This window comes from Pongo abelii, chromosome 23, assembly GCF_028885655.2.
Source record: "Pongo abelii isolate AG06213 chromosome 23, NHGRI_mPonAbe1-v2.0_pri, whole genome shotgun sequence".
In the NCBI taxonomy this organism is placed as follows: domain Eukaryota; kingdom Metazoa; phylum Chordata; class Mammalia; order Primates; family Hominidae; genus Pongo; species Pongo abelii.
Window position 1 is genome coordinate 22,502,910 of NC_085929.1, and position 22,429 is coordinate 22,525,338.

The window sequence follows — 22,429 nt, forward strand, 5'->3', positions numbered from 1 at the left end:
TAGAAAATGGTTTTAAATATTACACAGAGGACTCCAATTGGTTTTTGAGCTTGGATAGTTACTGTGCAGTTGAGAGAGAGCCATTCTAAAAGACTACAGCTATTTGGGAGATAGCTAACCATATTTGAAATGTGTCTACTCATTAGCTTTATTTTTGTATTTTTTATTTTCAGATGGAGTTTTACTACAGCTATTTGGGAGATAGCTAACCATATTTGAAATGTGTCTACTCATTAGCTTTATTTTTGTATTTTTTATTTTCAGATGGAGTTTTGCTCTGTCACCCAGGCTGGAGTGCAGTGGCATGATCTCAGCTCACTGCATCTTCTGCCTCCTAAGTTCAAGAGATCCTCCTGCCTCAGCCTCCCAAGTAGCTGGGACTACAGGCACACACCACCATGCCTGGCTAATTTTTGTATTTTTAGTAGAGACAGGGTTTCACCATGTTGGCCAGATTGGTCTTGAACTCCTGACATCAAGTGATCCACCTGCCTTGGCCTCCCAAAGTGCTGGGATTATAGGCATGAGCTGCCATACTCATTAGCTTTAGGTTAAAAGTATTTTCCTCCTCTGAATCTTCATTTTGGATTTTAAACACTCTCATTGGTTCAAAAAGCAACTTTCATTAGGTTGCTTTTACTGCTTCGGCTCTTGGTTATTTTTAGATGGAGTTTTCACTCAGCTGTGGTTTGTTTTCTTAGCTGTAAGTAAATATAAATAATAAAATGAATTAAGGTCAATTCATTTACTCTAAAAATTATAGGGTTAAATGGCTAAGCAAAAAGAATGAGACATTATAGCTTCTTATCCATTCCGTTTTGAGTAGAATTAGCACATTGTTGGAATGACCATGTATAGGAAAGATAGTACTGAGGTGATCCACTGTAGGGTATTATGCTGATGAATTAGCTAGGGTGTGTATATTAGTGGAAAAGTTTAAGAACTTTGCCATGGGATTTAAATATTATGCTTTTTTTTTTCCTTTTGATTTCCCCTCAAGGAAGGACTGGGAAAATAGCTCTTTTCCCTCCTTTATATGGTCATAATAAAGGATTGCAAATTAATTAGCTGCATGCAAGGCATCACACAGATTGAATTCCATATTTGTCTTGGAGGGAAGTCCAGACTTCTGCCTGGGGTGACTGAATCTGCTTTGTGAGACTGGGTGCAACTTCTGTGTATTCAAGGGTGGGATCTTCTTGTCAACAGCCAAATGTCTTACAAGATGTAAGTCACTTAGAAGAAATTATCTCCCCAAATGTGGTTTGTTTTCAATGTTTCTTTCAAAACCTCTCTCCCCCAACACACACAGTACAGCAGAAAAAAGTTGCACCTGCCTGCTACTTGGCAATAGATTCTGTAATGATTGATTGTAGGCATTGTTTTCTATGTGGGTTGGGAACAGAAAAATGCTCTTTAACCTTTTGCCAGGTCTCTGATAAGTACTGAAAACTTTGGCAGTTAAATGTGGACTGTAAAAGAAACACATGAAGAAATACTGGAAAAACAAACATCGACTCATAGATTAAAAAGCTGAAGTGCATTATTTTCTAAACTAGTTCCTTTGGGGCCTTGATTGTGTCAAAAATACTTATTGATTTTTTTTCTTTTTTTTTTTAAGATCCTCATGACCTTTATGCTATGTTGACAAAGCCAGTTTGTGTTTGATATTTCTTCTTCCTTATTTTGTATGTTTATCTTTTTTATTTTAAACAAAGGTGGAGATTTGCTACTTTGTTGATCCTTGTAAGTGGCTATGATTTATTTTATGGAGAAGAATGGGAGTATTGGAGGCAGAATGGGAGGGGTCCTGGACTGGGAGCCGAATGGTGGCTCTATTTCTATATGTGTGACCCTAGACAAGGCTTGCCAACTTCCTGAGCCTCAGCTTTTTAATCTTTAACACCTGCCCACCTATACATGGCTTGGGAGAGCAGTACTGCCTAGTGTGAAGAGCCCTGGGCTAGTGAGTGTGACAGGCTTGTTTTGGTTTTATAACATTTATAACATACACATCTCTGAGCCCATTTTTTCTGTTGCAAAATGGCAGTAACATTATATATCACTGGTTAGGGCTCATGTGAGGATCAAAACCAAATGAGATAATGTATATAAAGTATTAAGCATGCTACCTACCATATAATTAATGTATAGTTAATTATGAATTACTTATTTTTATTATTTTCAGTAACATAGAGTGTTAGCATTTAATAAAGTTCTGGGTATGGAATAGAATGATCAGATTTCTAGGTTTTTATGTTTGGTACTATAGCCTCACTGCTGAGAAAATCTGGGAAGTATAAGGAGGTAGTGGTTAAAAGATAGTCTGAATTTTCTAATTTCCGAATAATAGTCATTAACAGCAGGACATTGTCTAGATAATCTACCTTTCTGTGCCTTACTTTTTATCTTTATTCAAATAAAGATAATGTGTTTTGAGGAAATAATATTGCTGTTGTTTTGTAAAAATTGAAACACAATTACGTGTGGTTTGTGGCACTGAGGACTGACTGATCACTTCTCTCTGACACTTCTTTTAGAAATGCCCTTTGTGGGCCGGGCATGGTGGCTCACGCCCATAATCCCAGCACTTTGGGAGGCTGAGGTGGGTGGATCACGAGGTCAAGAGATTGAGATCATCCTGTCCAACATGGTGAAACCCCATCTCTACTAAAAATATAAAAATTAGCTGGGCGTGGTGGTGCATACCTGTAATCCCAGTTACTCTGGAAGCTGAGGCAGGAGAATCGGTTAACCCAGGAGGCCAAGAGCGCGCCACTGCACTCCAGCCTGGCAACAGAGCAAGACTCTGTCCAAAAAAAAAAAAAAATGTCCTTTTTGGAGCTCCGATAAAAGATGCTATGTAATTTGTAAGAAAAAAAGGTGTCCTGTTGGAGTCTACATGTCAGGAGTAGTCTAAATCTTAATTAAGCAACCAGAGCTTAAGTATCCTATCCATTATTTTGAGAAATGATGGTGAGGATCATTGCTGATACGGTTTTCAGATCTGGGGGGAAAGATTACAGAATGGTGTAAAGATCACCTGAAAAAGAATTCTTTTTGTCTGTGCATTTTATCAAGTCACTATTAATCTGGCCAGCAGGGAGTTACCATCTGTACTATGTGGCAGTGACCAGAGAAAACAGGTCCAGTCCATTTGATGTGTTTAATAATCTATCACGTTCACATATAACCCACATTTATTCAGTACCTATAGGTGCTGTGCTTGAAGCACATAAGCCATTCATGATGAATACATACTATTGTTCAGTGCTGCAGTTTTTATGTTATCTTGAAAGACAGAGGGAGAAATATTAGAGTACCTACAACTTACATTTCCAAACTGGTCTCTTTTATACTTTGAAGAAGGAACTTGTTAGCTTTATTGTACATTAATGATTACATACATAACTCACTATGTTTTCTTTTCTCTACTTCCAGACCCAAGAAGGCATTCTAACAGTATCTCAGTAATCTCCACTAACCCTGCCCCAGTTCAGTCATATCCTGCTAGACCATTTTAGTTATCTTATAATTACAGTAAACCTCCCTTCCATTCCTCCCCTCTTCCTTCATTCCTCAAACATTGCCAGCAACCACCAAATCCACCTTCCTGCCCCAAAAATCTAAAATGTAAATTGGACCACATCATTCTCAGACTTAAAATCTTTTAAATGGCTTCCTTACCACTTTTCAAGGTACCATCCAAATTCCATGGCATCACATTCATGGTCCTTCTCAATCTGGTTCCTACTTTCCTGTCCTCCCTCATCTCCTGCCACTTTTTCTCTTGCCCCTTCATACAAAATTATTTACAATTCCTTGCTGTCTCACACTACTAAGGCCTTTTGGTATTTTCAGCTCCATCACCCCATTATCATACTTACTTTGTGTTGTTGTTCATTTGTTCATATGTCTGTCTTCCATGATTAGACTGCATCTTTTTTTTTTTTTTGAGATAGAGTTTCATTCTTGTTGCCTAGGCTGGAGTGCAATGGTGTGGTCTCATCTCACTGCAACCTCTGCTTCCCGGGTTCAAGTGATTCTCTTGCCTCGGCCTCCCAAGTAGCTGGGATTACAGGCACCTGCCACCACGCCTGACTAATTTTTTAGTATTTTAAGTAGAGATGGGGTTTCACCATGTTGGCCAAGCTGGTCCTGAACCCCTGACCTCAGGTGATCCGCTCACCTCGGCCTCCCAAACTGTTGGGATTACAGGCGTGAGCCACCACGCCCAGCCTGATTAGAGTGCATCTTGAAGGCAGAGATTCTGTGTCACTTAACTTTGGATTCTACCCACATGTCACACTGCCTGGCACATAGTATGCATTCCCTAAATGTTTCTCAAATAAATAAATAAATAAATGAGGGATGAAAGATACTCCCACGTACCTTCATAATGTCAGTGTACCATTATAACATTTGCAGTTCTTACTGTATTATATAATATCTGTAAGCCAGTTTTATAAATCCAATAATCATGATATGGCTAAAAGGGAGCATAGATATCTTAACCATAAACTCAAAATCAAAGAGACTGAGTAACTTAGACAAGAGCACCCAGCTGACTAGCAGTGCCTCAGGACTAACCTGGCCTGGCTCCCTGATCCCCTTGCCTAACAAATTGAAATGTGTACAAGACTTAATAGAATGATATTTAAATCATTTATTTTAGCTTTGAGATTTTTTTTAAAAACTTCGTTATGGAAAAATTTAAGTATACACAAAAGTAAATGAAAGAGTAAACTGTACCCCCCTGTATGCACATCACCAGCTTAAACAGTTCTCAAACCATGATTCATCTATACCCACACCTACTCCCTTTCGCATTATTTTGCAGTAAATCCTTGATGTTGTATGATTTAATCTGGAAATATTTTAGTATGTATAGGATAGGTTTTTAAACTTCTAAATATGAGTTTCTCTGGTATTCTGGGAAGTCATGATAATTGAAACAAAATAACGAAGCCCATTGAAGACACAACTGCAGAAATCTGGCAGCCTGTCCCTGTGCTTTCTCCTTCTCTATGAAGCTGTTCCCAGGACCACAACTTCCACGGAGCCCATCTCCTAGAAATTCCTTTGTTAACATGCCCTGGAGAGAGCTGTGCTTTGTTATTTAAATTGTGCAAGGCAGAAGTGCAAGGAAGAAAAGCAATGGTGATTATATGAATGAGAGTAGATACTAGTTGGTAAAAAGCAAGATACTGTATTTATGTATAAGGTTAAATAGTTTTAAAAAATTATCCATAAGAAACCTTTAAAATTCCTTGGAATCTTTGTCATTTCTATTTTATCAAAATTACAGTATAAACTAGTAACTGAAGTTTATATTATGAATTATTGCAAACATACACAAAGTTATGGAGAAAAATACAAAGAACATTCATGTGTCTACTGCATATCTTTACCAAGTCTCCCCCTATTACCTCAGATTTTCTTTAAGTAACAACATTGCAGGTAGAGCGAAGATGCCTTGGTAATCCTTCCCTTTCCTCTCTCCCAGAAATAACCATTATCCTGGATTTAGATTTATTTATTTTTTTTAATTTATGTATTTATTTATTATTATTATACTTTAGGTTTTAGGGTACATGTGCGCAATGTGCAGGTTAGTTACATATGTATACATGTGCCATGCTGGTGCGCTGCACCCACTAACTCGTCATCTAGCATTAGGTATATCTCCCAGTGCTATCCCTCCCCCCTCCCCTCACCCCACAACAGTCCCCACAGTGTGATGTTCCCCTTCCTGTGTCCATGTGTTCTCTATTCCATGGTGTATATGTGCCACATTTTCTTAATCCAGTCTATCATTGTTGGACATTTGGGTTGGTTCCAAATCTTTGCTATTGTGAATAATGCCGCAATAAACATACGTGTGCGTGTGTCTTTATAGCAGCATGATTTATAGTCCTTTGGGTATATACCCAGTAATGGGATGGCTGGGTCAAATGGAATTTCTAGTTCTAGATCCCTGAGGAATCGCCACACTGACTTCCACAGGGGTTGAACTAGTTTACAGTCCCACTAACAGTGTAAAAGTGTTCCTATTTCTCCACATCCTCTCCAGCACCTGTTATTTCCTGACATTTTAATGATTGCCATTCTAACTGGTGTGAGATGGTAATGGTATCTCATTGTGGTTTTGATTTGCATTTCTCACATATCTACAACTATCTGACCTTTGACAAACCTGAGAAAACCAAGCAATGGGGAAAGGATTCCCTATTTAATAAATGGTGCTGGGAAAACTGGCTCGCCATATGTAGAAAGCTGAAACTGGATCCCTTCCTTACACCTTATACAAAAATCAATTCAAGATGGATTAAAGACTTAAACGTTAGACCTAAAACCATAAAAACCCTAGAAGAAAACCTAGGCATTACCATTCAGGACATAGGCATGGGCAAGGACTTCATGTCTAAAACACCAAAAGCAATGGCAACAAAAGCCAAAATTGACAAATGGGATGTAATTAAACTCAAGAGCTTCTGCACAGCAAAAGAAACTACCATCAGAGTGAACAGGCAACCTATAAAATGGGAGAAAATTTTCGCAACCTACTCATCTGACAAAGGGCTAATATCCAGAATCTACAATGAACTCAAACAAATTTACAAGAAAAAAACAACCCCATCAAACAGTGGGCAAAGGACATGAACAGACACTTCTCAAAAGAAGACATTTATGCAGCCAAAAAACACATGAAAAAATGCTCACCATCACTGGCCATCAGAGATTTATTGTTTTAAAGCATGTATAACCTTACAATGAATAGTGTCTTGCCTTTTATAAAGCATTTTACCTCTTTCGTTTGATCTTCACCACTCTTAAAGTATTTACTTCACTTCTAAATATGTACAACCCACCAAATTATCCCAATTTCACTTAATACAAAGCTATAAAGTATGAAGTGAATTAGTGTTTCATGATTTACAGTATATCATCTCATTAGAAATAGAGTCCTGAGGCATATGTGTGAAAACTTCACACCCTGCTTTGTTCCTCTATTTAATTTAAAGTACCAGTAATTACCTTTAAAAAGTGTAAAGCACTTTGGGAAGCTGAGGTGGTAGCATCTCTTGAGCCCAGGGCTTTGAGACCAGCCTGAGCAATAGAGCAACACCTCCATCTCAAAACACACACACACGCACACACACACACACACACACAGCAGTAGGAGGACTGGAAGGAACCTCAGAGGGTTAAATAGTCTTTAACTCCCTGATTTTAGTGAAACTGCCTTAAAACCAACTCAAAGGTAAGTTTTCTGTTCATTTCAAAGGACATAATTGAGTAAGGAAGAGCTGTCTACCCTCTCTGAGTAATGTTTTCTGGAATGACAGATGAGTGAAGAAATCATGGCAATGGCTTATCTCATAATCTTTAAAAATTAAATAACCATGGAGTTTGCATATAATTTTAAAAATTTAAAGCAAATTTCCACTCCCGTTCCTCCTGACCAATTTTTCCAGCTATTTGAGCAGTATTTTTTGCTCCTTGGAAGGAGATACAGTGCTCATCCTGTTTATTCAAGTAAAATTTTTTAAAAAAGATAAAACATTCCCCCCTTAAAAAAAGTCTAGAGCTGGTAAAAATTTCTAACTCAGTAATTTTGGAAAGAATTGCCTCTTTCCACAAATAGATGAGCTTATATACTAGGTCTTCCAGGTGGACTAGTAAATTTCCATGATGTCAGGAAACTGGGTGGAGTTTTTATGGATGCAAGTCCAGTGGAGGAGGGACTTTTCAGGTCATGTATAAGGAGAGTAGGATCAGAGTCTGGTATTGAGTAACCTATAAGCCACAAAGCATGGGGATTTCCCATTGGGTTAATCTAGTGCTGGCCACAGTTTAGGCATATGATCTACAGTAGCTGCTGCAATTAAGAGATGCTTGGTTATAGGATCTTTGCCCTTTTATTGGAAGGCTGTAAGTGTAGCCCAGCCTTGATTTATAAATGAACTTGACATTATCACTATTTCTTTTCACATAGACTTCTGAATAGCTGTCACTAAATTTTGATTACCACCAGGCATTTAGTTAAGCTAGAGCTGAACAATTTGATCTATTAGTTTTTATTGGGCACTGCAGCCCACACTGATCTTCCCCTGTTCTAAAGCCCTGCTTATATCAGAAAGGTCCACCCAGGCTAATTGTTTATGGGCTAATTGTTTTTGTGGGTTAGTCTTAACTCTTTTTTCGTCAATTTTATAGGATCTTAGCATGCTCATATCATGTTTCTTACTATTTGGGTCTCTTCCTACTATCATATTGCTTGGTACATTGATAGGTGCTAGTACCTAAAGCCTTACCTAAAGCCGATGAAACTATTAGCTTAGTTGGCTTCTTCCAGGTTTGTCTTTATTTGGCCACCCTGAAAGCCTAAGTGTCTTGCAAACACTATCTACTGGGTTTGTTGAATATCTCGTTTTGTTTCCTGTAATCAATAACAGACAATGTAAGCTTGGATGCAATTTTTTAAAAGGACTTTAAAAACCTTAAATCTCAGTTTGGATACTTGTCCCCTAGCTGGCAGGAATACCTTGGCAAAGTAGCTAAAGTCAGCCCTGAAGCTGAAATGAGCTGAGGCTGGATAGTTTAAATCATGCTTTTCCTGTTCCCAAAAGATGATACCAAACCAAAATCTCAACAGTAATTTAAATTGAACTTTCCAAGCAGATTTCTAGAATTCATATAAAAAAGTATAATAATTTGGAGGATAAAAAAGGAAAAAGAGGAGGGGCCTGCCCAAATATATGTCAAAATACAGACAGTCCCTGACTTATGAATTTTCAACTTTAGGTTGGGTTTATTGGGATATAACACCATCGAGGAGGTCCTTATGATTTCTACTGAATGTGCCTCATTTTCGGACCATCATAAAGTTGAAAAATTGTTAAGTTGCGGAATGTCTGCTCTGCTGCCACTATTAAATGCACTTTCGACTTAGTGATGTTTTCAAATTAGGATTGGTTTATTGGGATGTAGCCCCATTGAAAGTCAAGGAGCATCTTTTTATTATAGAGCTGTGAAAATAAAATAGTTGGTTTAGCTGTGATAATAAATGTATAAATAGATTAAAGGAACAGAGTCTCAAAATGGACTGTTTCTGGTGCAAAAGCTCTATGCTTATATGCATGCTTCTAAGTCTTAGTACACATTTTTTCCCTTAGTTTTAAAAAAATGTTTGCTGGCTGGGCTTGGTGGCTCATGCCTGTAATCCCAGCACTTTGGGAGGCCAAGGCGGGTGGATCACCTGAGGTCAGGCATTTAAGACCACCCTGGGCAACATGGTGAAACCCTGTCTCTACAAAAAAATACAAAAATTAGCCGGGCATGGTGGTGGGCACCTGTAATCCCAACTACTCGGGAGGCTGAGGCAGGGAGAATTACTTGAACCCGGGAGGAAGAAGTTTCAGTGAGCTAAAATTTTTTTTTTTTTTTTTTTTTTTTTTTGCTACATTCTTAAGTGTGACTCTTTAGCTTTGTGAAACCTTGAGGTGGTTGTTTTTCCACATGGTTTATGATGAAAGAGATGAGAAAAATACAATTTATTATGAAGAGCTTGATGCTTTCTAGAACAACATACTCTAAAAAGGAAAGCTTACACGTTTAAAAAATAAAAGTCTGATAAGAGGCCATATAGCTGAGGGTTCTGATCTTAGGGAGACAGGTTCCAATTACTGGCTGTAGGTCTTTGGGATGATGACTTAACTAAGCCTACTTCCTTATTTGTAAATGTGGGAAGCACCTACTTTATAGAACTGTACAGATGAAAGAACATCATGCATGCCAAACTTTTAGTACTGTACCTAACAGAGAAGTGTTTGATAAAAGTTACCCATGGTTATTATTTTTACTAAAAAGACCTTTAAAAGTACTATGAAGGGTTTCTGTTTCTGAATTCTAAGATATATAGTAGTCACAAACATTTCAGAAAGGCAATGTTATTTTCAAATCAGTTTCACCATTTTCTTGAGGGGGATAAGCAGTTCTTCTCTTAGCAAAATAAGAACTTTTGATTATGCAATGAAAAAGAATCAAAGTCAGTACTGATTCCAGCTAACTTTTCTTTATTTTCTGTGAGAAATTGAACAAGTTACCTGCTACAGTGATGTTTTTCATTTTTATAGAGAATAAAAAATAAATGAATTAGGTTTGAATTTCAGTGGGAAATAAGTAGGTTAGATGTAAGAACACTCTGATTGTAAGGCTGCCAAGCAGATGAGAGGGACTCCTTTGTCACCATTAGGAGACTGTGCCAGAGGAGCTTTTTATTTTGGGCCTCTTGAGGCTACTTCAGGCGTCCTGGGAACCCATCTAGATGCACCTTAAACCTGGACTTCAACCCTGACTCCTGTGATGACATCTTCGCCAGGATGACATGGTAAGGTGGTGGTAAGAACGGAGATAAAACTGGCTGCCATTCAACGTTGGTTACTCTTCCTGTTCATGTAGAAAGCATTCTGATACTTTTTTCCTATTTAGATAAGTAAATGAACTTATCTAAACTGTTTGAACTGACTACACAGAATTTCGGATGAAGAAGTGGGGTTCTGATGTTACAATTATTTCAACACTGTGAAAGTACCTTGGACTTGGGTTATGTGTAAAAGGCTGGATAGTTTTGACATGCATAAAAAAATTTATATATTAAGGGTTATTCTGATAGACTAAAATGAGTAGAGTGCTACTGGAAACTGGATAAATGGTGATCTTTGTTATAAAGTGACAAAAAAACTTGTCTAGACTATGTTGTGATATTTAGTAAAAGAGAACTTTGAGCAGCGAATTTGAATATTTAGCTGAGAACTCTTCTAAGTAAAATGTTGAAAGTTTAGTTTGGTTTCTCCTGGGCATTTTTAATAAGAAAGAGATGAATTGAAAATGAAATTATAAGGGAGAAAGTATCCAAAACTTAAAGGCTTGGAAAATTCTCAATCTATCTGTGTTGCAAAAATCAGAAAGTGTGTTCTGAAGAGAACAGTGAGTGTGAGGCTGTGATATCACTTGATAAATAATTTATGGTATTAAAAGAGAATAAATGCAGGTTTAAAGAACAAGAATGGAGATGGGACAAAATGGATGAATACTGTCAGATTCTTCAGATTTAACAGGATGGAGCTACTTGGTTGCAAATGTGCACTATTCTTCCAGAAGAAAGAAAAATAAACCTTGAATTTATTTAGAAGTAATCATGACCACTACCTTGGTTTCAACAGACCAGACCGTCCATGCTTAAAACCTTGAGGAAAAGACTCCTACCACTGCCTGGAACTTAGGAACTCCTGGCGAGCCTTGTGTGTAGGGCTGCATGGGGTCTTTGGCATGGGACCTTAACTCAGCAGTTACCTATTGGTGCCTCTACCTAAAGCATTGGAATTAATTCTGCTGCTGCAATGAGCTGGGAAAGAAGAAGAAGCTTGGCCCAGAGAAGATTCCACTTGAGCCTTAAGGCCTATGGTAATTTGTTTTGTTATGCGTTGTAGTTGCTGGGGACACATCACCCCTCTTTTCTTTCCTATTTTTCTCTTTGGGGGAGAAAATGTCTATTTTATGCCTAACTCACCACTGTGTTTTGAAATCAAATAACTTGTCCAGTGCTATGGACTGAATGTGTATGCAACTCCAAAATTAATATTGTGGAATCCTAATCCCCAATGTGGTGTAATTGGGGTGTGGGCCATTTAAGGGGTGATTAGGTGAAAAGGGTGAAGCCATCATAAATGAGATTAGCGCTCTAATAAAAAGTCATGGGAGAGCTTTTCTCTCTTGCTTCCCCGTCATGAGATGATACAATAAAATTATGGCCATCTGCAAATCAGGAAGGAAACATTTACATACACGTGATTGGCTGTCTTGGGCTTCCCAGCATTTGGCACTGCACGGAATAAATATGTCTTGTTAAAGTCATGCACTTTATGACACTTTGTTAAAGCAGCCCCAATAAAATAAGATATCTGGTTTTACTGGTTCAGAGTTAGAGAGAAATTTGTTTCAGAAATAATTGTACCTCAAATTGTACCTGTGTATGGTTTAGTTAATATTTAAATTATGTTTTAAACTTTAGAGTTTAGAGTTGATGATGAAATGAGTTAAGAGTTTGGGGACTGTTATGATCAAATGAATGAACTGCAGATGTGTAAATGCCATGCATTTGGGGGATGGTCTTTTCTATTCTGGGTCTTTCATGCCTATGTGTGAATTGTAGGATTGCTTTTCTTATTTCTGTGAAGAAGGCCATTATTATTTTAATAGACAATTTATCTAATCTGTAAATAACTTTGGGTAGTATGAAAATTTTAATCCTATTAATTCTTCCAATCCATAAATGTGGAGTATCTGGGGTATATGTCCTATTTATGTACGTCCATTTCATTTTCTATTACCAATAATTTATAGTTTTCTTCCAGAAATCTTTCTCTTATTTGGTAACATTTATTCCTAGGTATATTTTGCAGCTATTGTAAAAGGAAATGTTTCATGGATTTCATTCTCAGATGTTTTGCTGTCACCATATAGAAATGCCACCAATTATTGTATGTAGATGGTGAATCTTACAACTTTACTTAATTTGCTTATGAATTCTAATAGTTTTTGAGAAGGCTTTAGTTTTCTTTTTTTAATATAAGATCTTTTTGTCTGCACACAGGAAATCTGACTTCCACAATTCCAAATTTGAGGTCATTTCCTTTTACTGTTAACTAAATACTCTGGCTAGCATTTCAGTACTATTCTGAATAAAAGTGATAAAAATGGGCATTTTTGTCTTCTTCCACTTCTTAGAGGAAAATTTCCCAGTTTTTCCATTCTTCGTGTGATGAAAGCTGTGTTTTTCTCATATATGCACTTTATTTTTTGAGATATCCTTCTTGTATACCTAATTTTTGATCATTTCTATCAGGAATGAATGTTGAATTTTATTCTATGATTTTCTAAAATATCTTGACTACACAATAACACAGTAATATGCAGGTCAATACATCTCCACTGAATTTCACTTAATATCATCCCAACTTCTAATATTCATTTTTTAGTATTAGAACATGCCTATTTCCGTATTATATTTGCTCACAGGTATCGGTACACATTTTAGCTAATTTGTCATTATTTTACTCTAAGAAATAACTCAAAAAATCATTTTTATTATGAATTGATAGTAACATTGGCAAAATTTAGCCCAACCTTAATCTTTCCCAGACTTCGAAACATTATTGAAGACAATGAAAGGAGAAAGTCAGCTTTAGTTGAGCTTCTAAGAGGTAAGTGAGGTAAAAACCCAGGGCTTATTGGCTACGACTTTGAATGTTACTGTCTTCTTTTCCATGAGCCACATCCAGGCCATTTTCTAAATCTAAGAAAACTAATTTTATCTCACTGCCTCTTAGTCTTGTTTCCTGCAGCTGACAACCAAAACTCTCAGCAATAGAGCCCAGTGTAAATCACCAGGCTTTAATTATTGCAGAACTATGATTTTACAACAACATTGTGAGTTACATAATGATCCTACTTTATGGCTGCAGTGCAAATGCTTAACTTCCACTAAATCACAGAGCTCAGAATGGCTAGCATGGAGGTGTGTATGTATATGTGCATTGTTCTAGAAATTTCCAATTACTGTACATTATTGTTTGCAGTAATTAGGTCAATCTGAACTGACAAAAATCTCCATGGCCTTATGAGCACAGAGACCACCTCCAGGGCAGGTGGAAATCAAGGCTGGGAACAGTCTGCCAGCTGCTCCCCTGGGATTCCTCCAATTACCCGGTTTAAAGCCTCTGCTCACTCATGCGCTGGAAGAGGGATGCCAGAGATGCAGTCTACTCTTCCTAAAGGGCTGACAGGGCATAAAGACAAGATTGATTATCCATGGAACATTCCTATAGGAATGCACCTATGTGCAGACACACTAACAAGCAGTGTGTCTTGCAGTGTGTAAATGGCTGAGATGCCATTTACACTTCTTTACACAATACATTTTTAAATGTTTTGTTGACGTATTCTCTATCATTTAAAAAAATCATCACTTTCCCCCTAAACAAAGAGGATTTTTATCAGAAACTTATGAGAAGCCCCTTGCTCTACCAGATTCCCACCCTCACTTCTCCTGAAGGAAGAAAGAAAACTATCTCTATTGATTTCTACTCTCCTCCTCTAGGACTAAAACCAGAAGGCTGCATGCTCCCTGGGTGAGCCTTAAAGAAGACTCTGTCTGTAGGAGCAGGAATCTCAGAGCCTTGGCTGAGAGGCATGGTCCTGAAATGAGATGGAGTCCTCCATGGAGAGCACACGTGGATGCCCACACCTTAGGGCTCACTGCTCCTCACCACAGATGCACTCCCCTACTGAGTCCTGAGACCTGAGTGCACCCCATAGAGTAGGACTCAGATGAGGGGATGCAAATCTCCACCAGCTCCACCCTCCTCTGGGTTCAAAAGCCGAGAATGGGGCTTCGCTCAGTGACTCCTGTGCCCCAGTATGGACACGCTTTGCTCCACACTCCTGCTGCTGACCAACCCTTCCTGTGAGTATTGTGGTCAGGGAAACATCAGTTCTCTCCTTTGTGGGCTTCATCTTCTTATGTCTTCTCCACAGGGGTCTTGTCCCAGGTCACCTTGAAGGAGTCTGGTCCTGCGCTGGTGAAACCCACAGAGACCCTCATGCTGACCTGCACTGTCTCTGGGCTCTCACTCAGCACTTCTGGAATGGGTATGAGCTGGATCCGTCAGCCCCCAGGGAAGGCCCTGGAGTGGCCTGCACACATTTTTTTGAATGACAAAAAATCCTACAGCACGTCTCTGAAGAACAGGCTCACCATCTCCAAGGACACCTCCAAAAGCCAGGTGGTCCTTACCATGACCAACATGGATCCTGTGGACACAGCCACGTATTACTGCGCATGGAGAGCACAGAGACACAGCCCAGGATGCCTCCTGTACAAGAACCCAGGCTGCGTCTCAGTGGTGCTCCCTCCCTACCTCTGCAGAACAGGCAAGTGTGGCTGAGATGCCATTTCCTGCCAGGGCTTGTGTTTCCTATACCAACCAGACTCAGAGCCCTGTCTGTTTTCCTATTCTGTACTATTAAATGGCATGTTCCCTGTTAGTGATTCATGTAAGCAGAGGCTGTATCCTGTTTGACAAAGATTGAGCATCTAAGATTCCCGTTACCTCGGCCACATGCATCACTGATATGTGGCCACTTATTTCTTGAGCTCATATCTTTCCAAGGGGCTGAATACAAATATCTATAACATATGACATTCTTAAACTGCAGGAAATAGTGTTGGAGAAGAATGTGGAGATAAAAGAGCAGGATGATTAATTAGAATCCAGATACCACCTTTTTTGCAGAGAAAAATTTACACTAATAAAGTAATTTTATGAAACAACAAGAAAGATGGAATGTGTCCTCATCATGGAGTGTCTTGCTTGCAGTGTACAAATAAATTTCTAAAAATTTTATAGGGAAGGTGTGATAGATGAGGCTGATTTCCACACAGGGAGTGATTTAATACCCAGGTAAGTATAAAATCCAACACTTGGAAAGGAAAATGCCTCAGCTTGACATCAGAAACCCATCTCAGTAAGTCTGAGGAGCAATGTGGAAAAGAAATGAAAAATTCGACAACACTTTTCTTATGAAATCCCTAGCTGATGTTTGAACAGGACTATAAATCATGCTGCTATAAAGACACATGCACACGTATGTTTATTGCGGCACTATTCACGATAGCAAAGACTTGGAACCAACCCAAATGTCCAACAATGATAGACTGGATTAAGAAAATGTGGCACATATACACCATGGAATACTATGCAGCCATAAAAAAATGATGAGTTCATGTCCTTTGTAGAGACATGGATGAAACTGGAAACCATCATTCTCAGTAAACTATCGCAAAGACAAAAAACAGAACACCGCATGTTCTCACTCATAGGTGGGAATTGAACAATGAGAACACATGGACACAGGAAGGGGATCACACTCTGGGGACTGTTGTGGGGTGGGGGAGGTGGAAGGGACAGCATTAGGAGATATACCTAATGCTAAATGATGAGTTAATGGGTGCAGCACCCCAACATGGCACATGGATACATATGTAACAAACCTGCACATTGTGCACATGTACCCTAAAACTTAAAGTATAATAATAATAATAATAAAAGAAAACAGAATTGTCCACAATTTTAGGAAAGCCATCACATGACAACAAACCACTACAATGATAGGAGCATCACTGAGTCAACAGAGTTCAAGCAGTGAGCAGATCAGTACTGAGGCCCCAGGAGAATCAAGGCTCTTGGGTACATTTTACAGAACCCAGAATTGAGCCACATAATCTATGGCCAAGTGATCTTTGACAAAGTTAACAAAAATTAATCAACCTATACACCAGGGAAAGGACACCCCATTCAATAAAGGGTGCTGGGGAAATTGGATAGCAATATGCACATGAATGAAACTGGACCCCCACCCTCAACATGTAAATAATTAACACAAAATAGATTAAACGTTTAAATATAAGACCTCAAACTGTAAATGTATTCAAATAAAACACCAGGACAACTCTTCTGGACATTGGCCTAGGTAAATAATTTACGACTAGGAACTCAAAAGCACAAGCTAAAAACGAAAAGACAAAAAGCAAACAATAGACAAATGGGACTTAATGAATCTAACAAGTTTCTTCACAGCAATAGAGTGAACAAAGTGCAGAATGATAGAAAATATTTGCACACTGTGCATCTGACAGAGTACTAATATGCAGAATTAACAAGAAACTCGACAACAACAAAAGAAAACAAGAACCAAATAACTCCATTAAAATGAGCAAAGAACATGAGTAGACATTTTTGCAAATAACACATAAAAATGGACAATAGATATAGAAAAAAATGCTCAGCATCACTAATCATCAGGGAAATGCAAATTGAAACTGTAGTGAGATATCATACCATTCACAATGGCTATTATTAAAAAGTCAAAAATAACAGATGTTGGAGAGGATGAAATGTAAAGTGAACTCTTAGACACTGTTGATAAGAATGTGGACGAGTACGACCTCTATAGAAAACAGTATGGATTCAGTATGATATTGACTGTGCGTTTGTCATAAACAGCTCTTATTATTTTGAGATACATTCCATCAATACCTAGTTTAATGAGAGTTTTTAGTATGAAGGGGTGTTGAATTTTATTTAAGACCTTTTCTGCATCTATTGAGATAATCATGTGTTTTTTTTCCATTGGTTCTGTTTATGTGATGGATTATGTTTATTGATTTGCATATGTTGAACCAGCCTTGCATCCCAGGTATGAAGCCAACTTGATCATGGTGGATTTGAAAACCAGCACAAGACAAGGATGCCCTGTTTCACCACTCCCATTCAACATAGTATTGGAAGTTCTGGCCAGGAAAATCAGGCAAGAGAAATAAATAAAGGGTATTCAAATAGAAAAAGAGGAAGTCAAACTGTCTCTGTTTGCAGATGACATGATTGTATATTTAGAAAACCCTATCATCTCAGCCCCAAATCTCCTTAAGCTGATAAGCAACTTCAGCAAAGTCTAAGGATACAAAATCAATGTGGAAAAATCACAAACATTCCTATACACCAATAATAGAAAAACAGAGAGCCAAATCATGAGTGAACTCTCATTTACAACTGCTACAAAGAGAATAAAATACCTAGGAATACAACTTACAAAGGATGTGAAGGACCTCTTCAAGAGAACTACAAACCACTGCCCAAGGAAATAAAAGAGGGCACAAACAAATGGAAAAACATTCCATGTTCATAGATAGGAAGAATCAATATCGTGAAAATGGCCATATTGCCCGAAGTAATTTATAGATTCAATGCTATCCCCATCAAGCTACCACTGACTTTCTTCACAGAATTAGAAAAAAAAACTACCTTAAATTTCATATGGAACCAAAAAAGAGCCCATATAGCCTAGACAATCCTAAGGAAAAAGAACAAAGCTGGAGGCATCATGCTACCTGACTTCAAACTATACTACAAGGCTACAGTAACCAAAACAGCATGGTACTGGTACCAAAACAGATATATAGACCAATGGAACAGAACAGAGGTCCCAGAAATAATGCCACACATCTACACCCATCTGACCTTTGAAAAACCTGACAGAAGCAATGGGGAAAATGATCCCCTATTTAATAAATGGTGTTGGGAAAACTAGCTAGCCATATTCAGAAAACTGAAACTAGATCCCTTCCTTACACCTTATACAAAAATTAACACATAATGGGTTAAAGACTTAAATGTGAGACCTGAAACCATAAAAACCCTAGAAGAAAACCTAGGCAATACCATTCAGTACATAGACATGTGCAAAGACTTCATGACTAAAACACCAAAAGCAATGGCAACAAAAGTCAAACTTGACAAATGAGATCTAAGTAAACTAAAGAGCTCCTGCACAGTAAAAGAAACTATCATCAGAGTGAATGGGCAGCCTACAGAATGGGAGCAATTGTTTGCAATCTATCCATCTGACAAAGGGCCAATATCTAGAATCTACAAGGAACTTAAACAAACTTACAATAAAAAAACAACCCCATCAAAAATTGGGGGAAAGTTATGAACAGACACTTCTCAAAAGAAGACATTTATTCAGCCAACAAACATATAAAATAAAGTTCATCATCATTGGTCATTCGAGAAATGCAAATCAAAACCACAAAGAGATGCCATTTCACGCCAGTTAGAATGGCGATGATTAAAAAGTCAGGAAACAAAAGCTGCTGGAGAAGATGTGGAGAAATAGGAACGTTTTTACACTGTGGTTAGTAGTGTAAATTACTTCAACCATTGTGGAAGACAGTGTGGTGATTATTCAAGGATCTAGATAGAACTAGAAATACCATTTGTCCCAGCAATCTCATTATTTGGTATATACCCAAGGGATTATAAATCATTCTGCTATAAAGACACATGCACACATATTTTTATTGCAGCACTGTTGACAATAGCAAAGACTTGGAACCAACCCAAATGCCCATCAATGATAGACTGGATAAAGAAAATGTGGCACATATACACCATGGAATACTATGCAGCCATAAAAAGGATGAGTTCATGTGCTTTGCATGGACATGGATGAAGCTGGAAACCATCATTCTCAGCAAACTATCACAAGAACATAAAACCAAACACCACATGTTCTCACTCACAAGTGGGAGTTGAACAATGAGAACACAAGGACACAGGGAGGGGAACAAACATCACACACCGGAAACTGTTGGGGAGTGGGCGACTGGAGGGGATAGCATTAGGAGAAATACCTATTGTAGATGATGGATGCAGCAAACCACTATGGCCTATGTATACCTATACGACAAACCTGCACATTCTGCACATGTATCCCAGAACTTAAAGTATAGTTAAAAAAAAAAAGAGAGAGAGAGAGAGAGGAAACAGTATGGAGACTTTCCAAAAAATGAGAAACAGTACTGGCCTTTATTCTACCAATCCCACTACTGGGTAACTACCCAAAGACAAAGAAATCATTATTTCAAAAAGATACCCACACTTCTATGTTTACCACAAATCTATTCTCCATAGCACATATGACAACCTGAGTGTCCACCAACAGATGATTTTATAAAAGAGTATAGCATATATGCACAATTTAATACTAGTCAGCCACAATAAGGAATGAAATTGTGTCTTTTGTAGCAAGATGCCTAGAACTGGGGGACATTATAAATAGTGAACTAACTCACAAACAGAAAGGCACATATCACACATTATTACTTATAAGTGGGAGGAAAACAGTGTGTACACAAGGATATGGAGAGAGGGATTATGGACATTGGAGACTTAGCAGAATGGGAGGGTAGGAGTTGGGAGCATGATGAAAAATCACCTAATGGGTACAATGTACGTTACTTGGGTGTTGGGTACACTAAAGCCAATACCACTGTGTAATATTTCCATGTAACAAAGTTGCACCCATAGCCCTTAAATTTATACAAATAAAGATAAAAGCAATTACAATTGAAAATATAAAATTATTAATGGTTGACCAAAGATCTTGAAAATTAAAGTTTAAATCATGATCAATAAATGAAATTAATATCAGTTGAACTTCATTTAACTTAAAATCCTTTTGTACTCAACTGATTTTAAGAAAATGAATGTCAAGTTTTAGATGAGAAGATTTGCAAATCATATCACCACCTATGTAATTATAGTAAGAACCCTCAAAACTCAACAGTGAATAAAAGAAGAGGCAACCCATGGATAAAATAGGCAAAGGTTTGTGCAGGCATTTCATTAAAGAAGATGTACAGATTACACATAGGCATATAAACAGGATCTCAACAGGATTTTTCATCCGAGAAATTCAAATCAAGACCACAATAAGATACCAAAACACCCTTTTTAGAATGGCTGAAATTAAGAAGAAAGGTGGATCATACCAATGCTGGTGAGCATACCAGGTTTCTAGAGTCTAAAACATTGCTAATGGGAATGCAAAAAGAAACAGCTACACAGGAAAATAATTTTTAGTTTCTTGTAAAATTATATATGCCCTTAACACATTACCTAAAAATCCCCCTCCCGAATACTTGCTTCAGAGAAATACAATTTTATATTCAAACAAAACCTCTATGCAAATATTCAACATAGTGCGTGTGTGTGTGTGTGTGTGTGCGCGCGCGTGCGCATGTTAGAAACTAAAAATAACATGAATGTATGAAAATTCAAATGGGCAAAGAAGGTAGGCACCATCTATACATTGAATACCATCAGCACAAAAACTAACAAATGACCGATACACAAACTATTACAAGTGAACTCCAGACATTACGCTAATTGAGAGAAGCCAGTGTCAAAGACCAAAGGGACACAGTTGTAAGAAACACTGCCATTCTCAGATATCAGTTGTATGGGCTGAGCTTTCTCTGTCTCTTTCCTGACCAGGCCCAGATGTCGAATTCCACCACTTGCAGATTGAAAATTCTCTTCTTTTCAACAATGCACTAAGGTTTGAATTGCATCACAGACTAATACAGACAAAATTGGGCTCATTTGAAGAGTGTCTGATATTTGTTCTAACCCCAGAAGAACTCCTCCAGGTCTCTCTCTCCTTGGTTTTCTCCAGCCAGCCAGCCAGCAGGCCTGCAGTTTAGCCATCGTCTCCCATGCATCCACCCATTTCTTTCCAAGGGCCTTTCTTTCACCACAGCCTCCAATATTTTGGAGAGCACACTCAAGCTTTGAACTTTTCCACACTCTATTGTAAATGAATGTAGGTAGTTTAGGACCAGATTCAAGATTCTATATTGTGGCTAAATTCCAGCAGCCTCTCTTTCCTGGGACAGAGCTCCTAAGTAAGTTTCTGCAGGTGGAGACAGATGAGCTTTTTCCTCCCTCAGCATAGGCGCTGAGTGCTCAGTGGAGGGTTGAGGAGAAGCTTCCCACTTTATCAGCATGCAGCTCTTGCTGGGGTGGACTCTCTGCCACAGGAGTAGGGCTGGGAGCCAGGGACCCAATGTCCTCCGTGGTGCTGCACCCAGGGAAGAGCCTCCAGCCATGAGTGGGGCTGTGTGGAGGAAGTGAGTCTCTTATCAGTAGCTCTTGTCCAGAACTGAGCCTCAGCAGCTAGTTCTGTTGGCAGGGTCAGAGGGCCAATGTCCTGGTTCCTAGGGAGCAGCATCCTAAAATGGGAGCTGGCACATTTGAGAATAACAAAACCTACAAATTCAGAAGCCCTTTGGTTTTCTTTCCAGAAAATATAATTTCATTTTTTTGTGTGTGTATGAGAACACCCTAGCAAACCGTATACACACCCACATTGATGTGTACAGGTCTATGACACTTTTATCTCTGTAAGTAAAAATTATTGGTCACTGTGGTCTTTTCTGCAACTTTGCCATTTCCTTGAAGGCGAGGACAGTTCCTTCTGCATGGGTTCAAACAAAAGGCCCAGAGACCACCTGGTAAGTGAGGAGCTCACCTGGTTCTGGATGTTTGGTCTGTCTCTTCCCCTCTGTTGCCCCACAGAAGGTCAGCCCACTCTTTCCAGGTACTAAGAAGAGAGCCCAGGTTTGTCCTGATTATATGGCTCACCCAGCTTCTGATGACTCTCCTGTTACCAACATCCATGGATGCATATTTATTATGTAATTCACTAAACTAATATCAAATACCGAAGTTGCAATGCCCCACACCAGAAGGTATGTTCATGCAATTCAGTGGAGGAGAGGGCCTTTCAGAGACAGAAGGATCAAGCTAGATTGGTCAATAGATGAATGAGGACAATGGACTTGAGTCTTGTTGTCCTCAAGTACCCGTGTCACAGGTGTGATCTGTCAGGGCAGGACCAGAGTTCTTTGTGTACTCAGATGGGAGGGCTCACGGAGGTTCTCCCTGGTTCCCAGGAAAGT

General features: G+C 38.5%; 1 gene segment (V, D, J or C); it reads left to right on the forward strand.

The window, feature by feature from the left end:
* Positions 1-14,484: 14,484 nt before the first annotated feature.
* LOC134761225 (immunoglobulin heavy variable 2-26-like) lies at positions 14,485-15,011 on the forward strand. The segment is given in 2 exon segments: positions 14,485-14,530; positions 14,602-15,011. Coding segments are annotated over 2 exon segments (456 nt in total).
* The last annotated feature ends 7,418 nt before the right edge of the window (positions 15,012-22,429 follow it).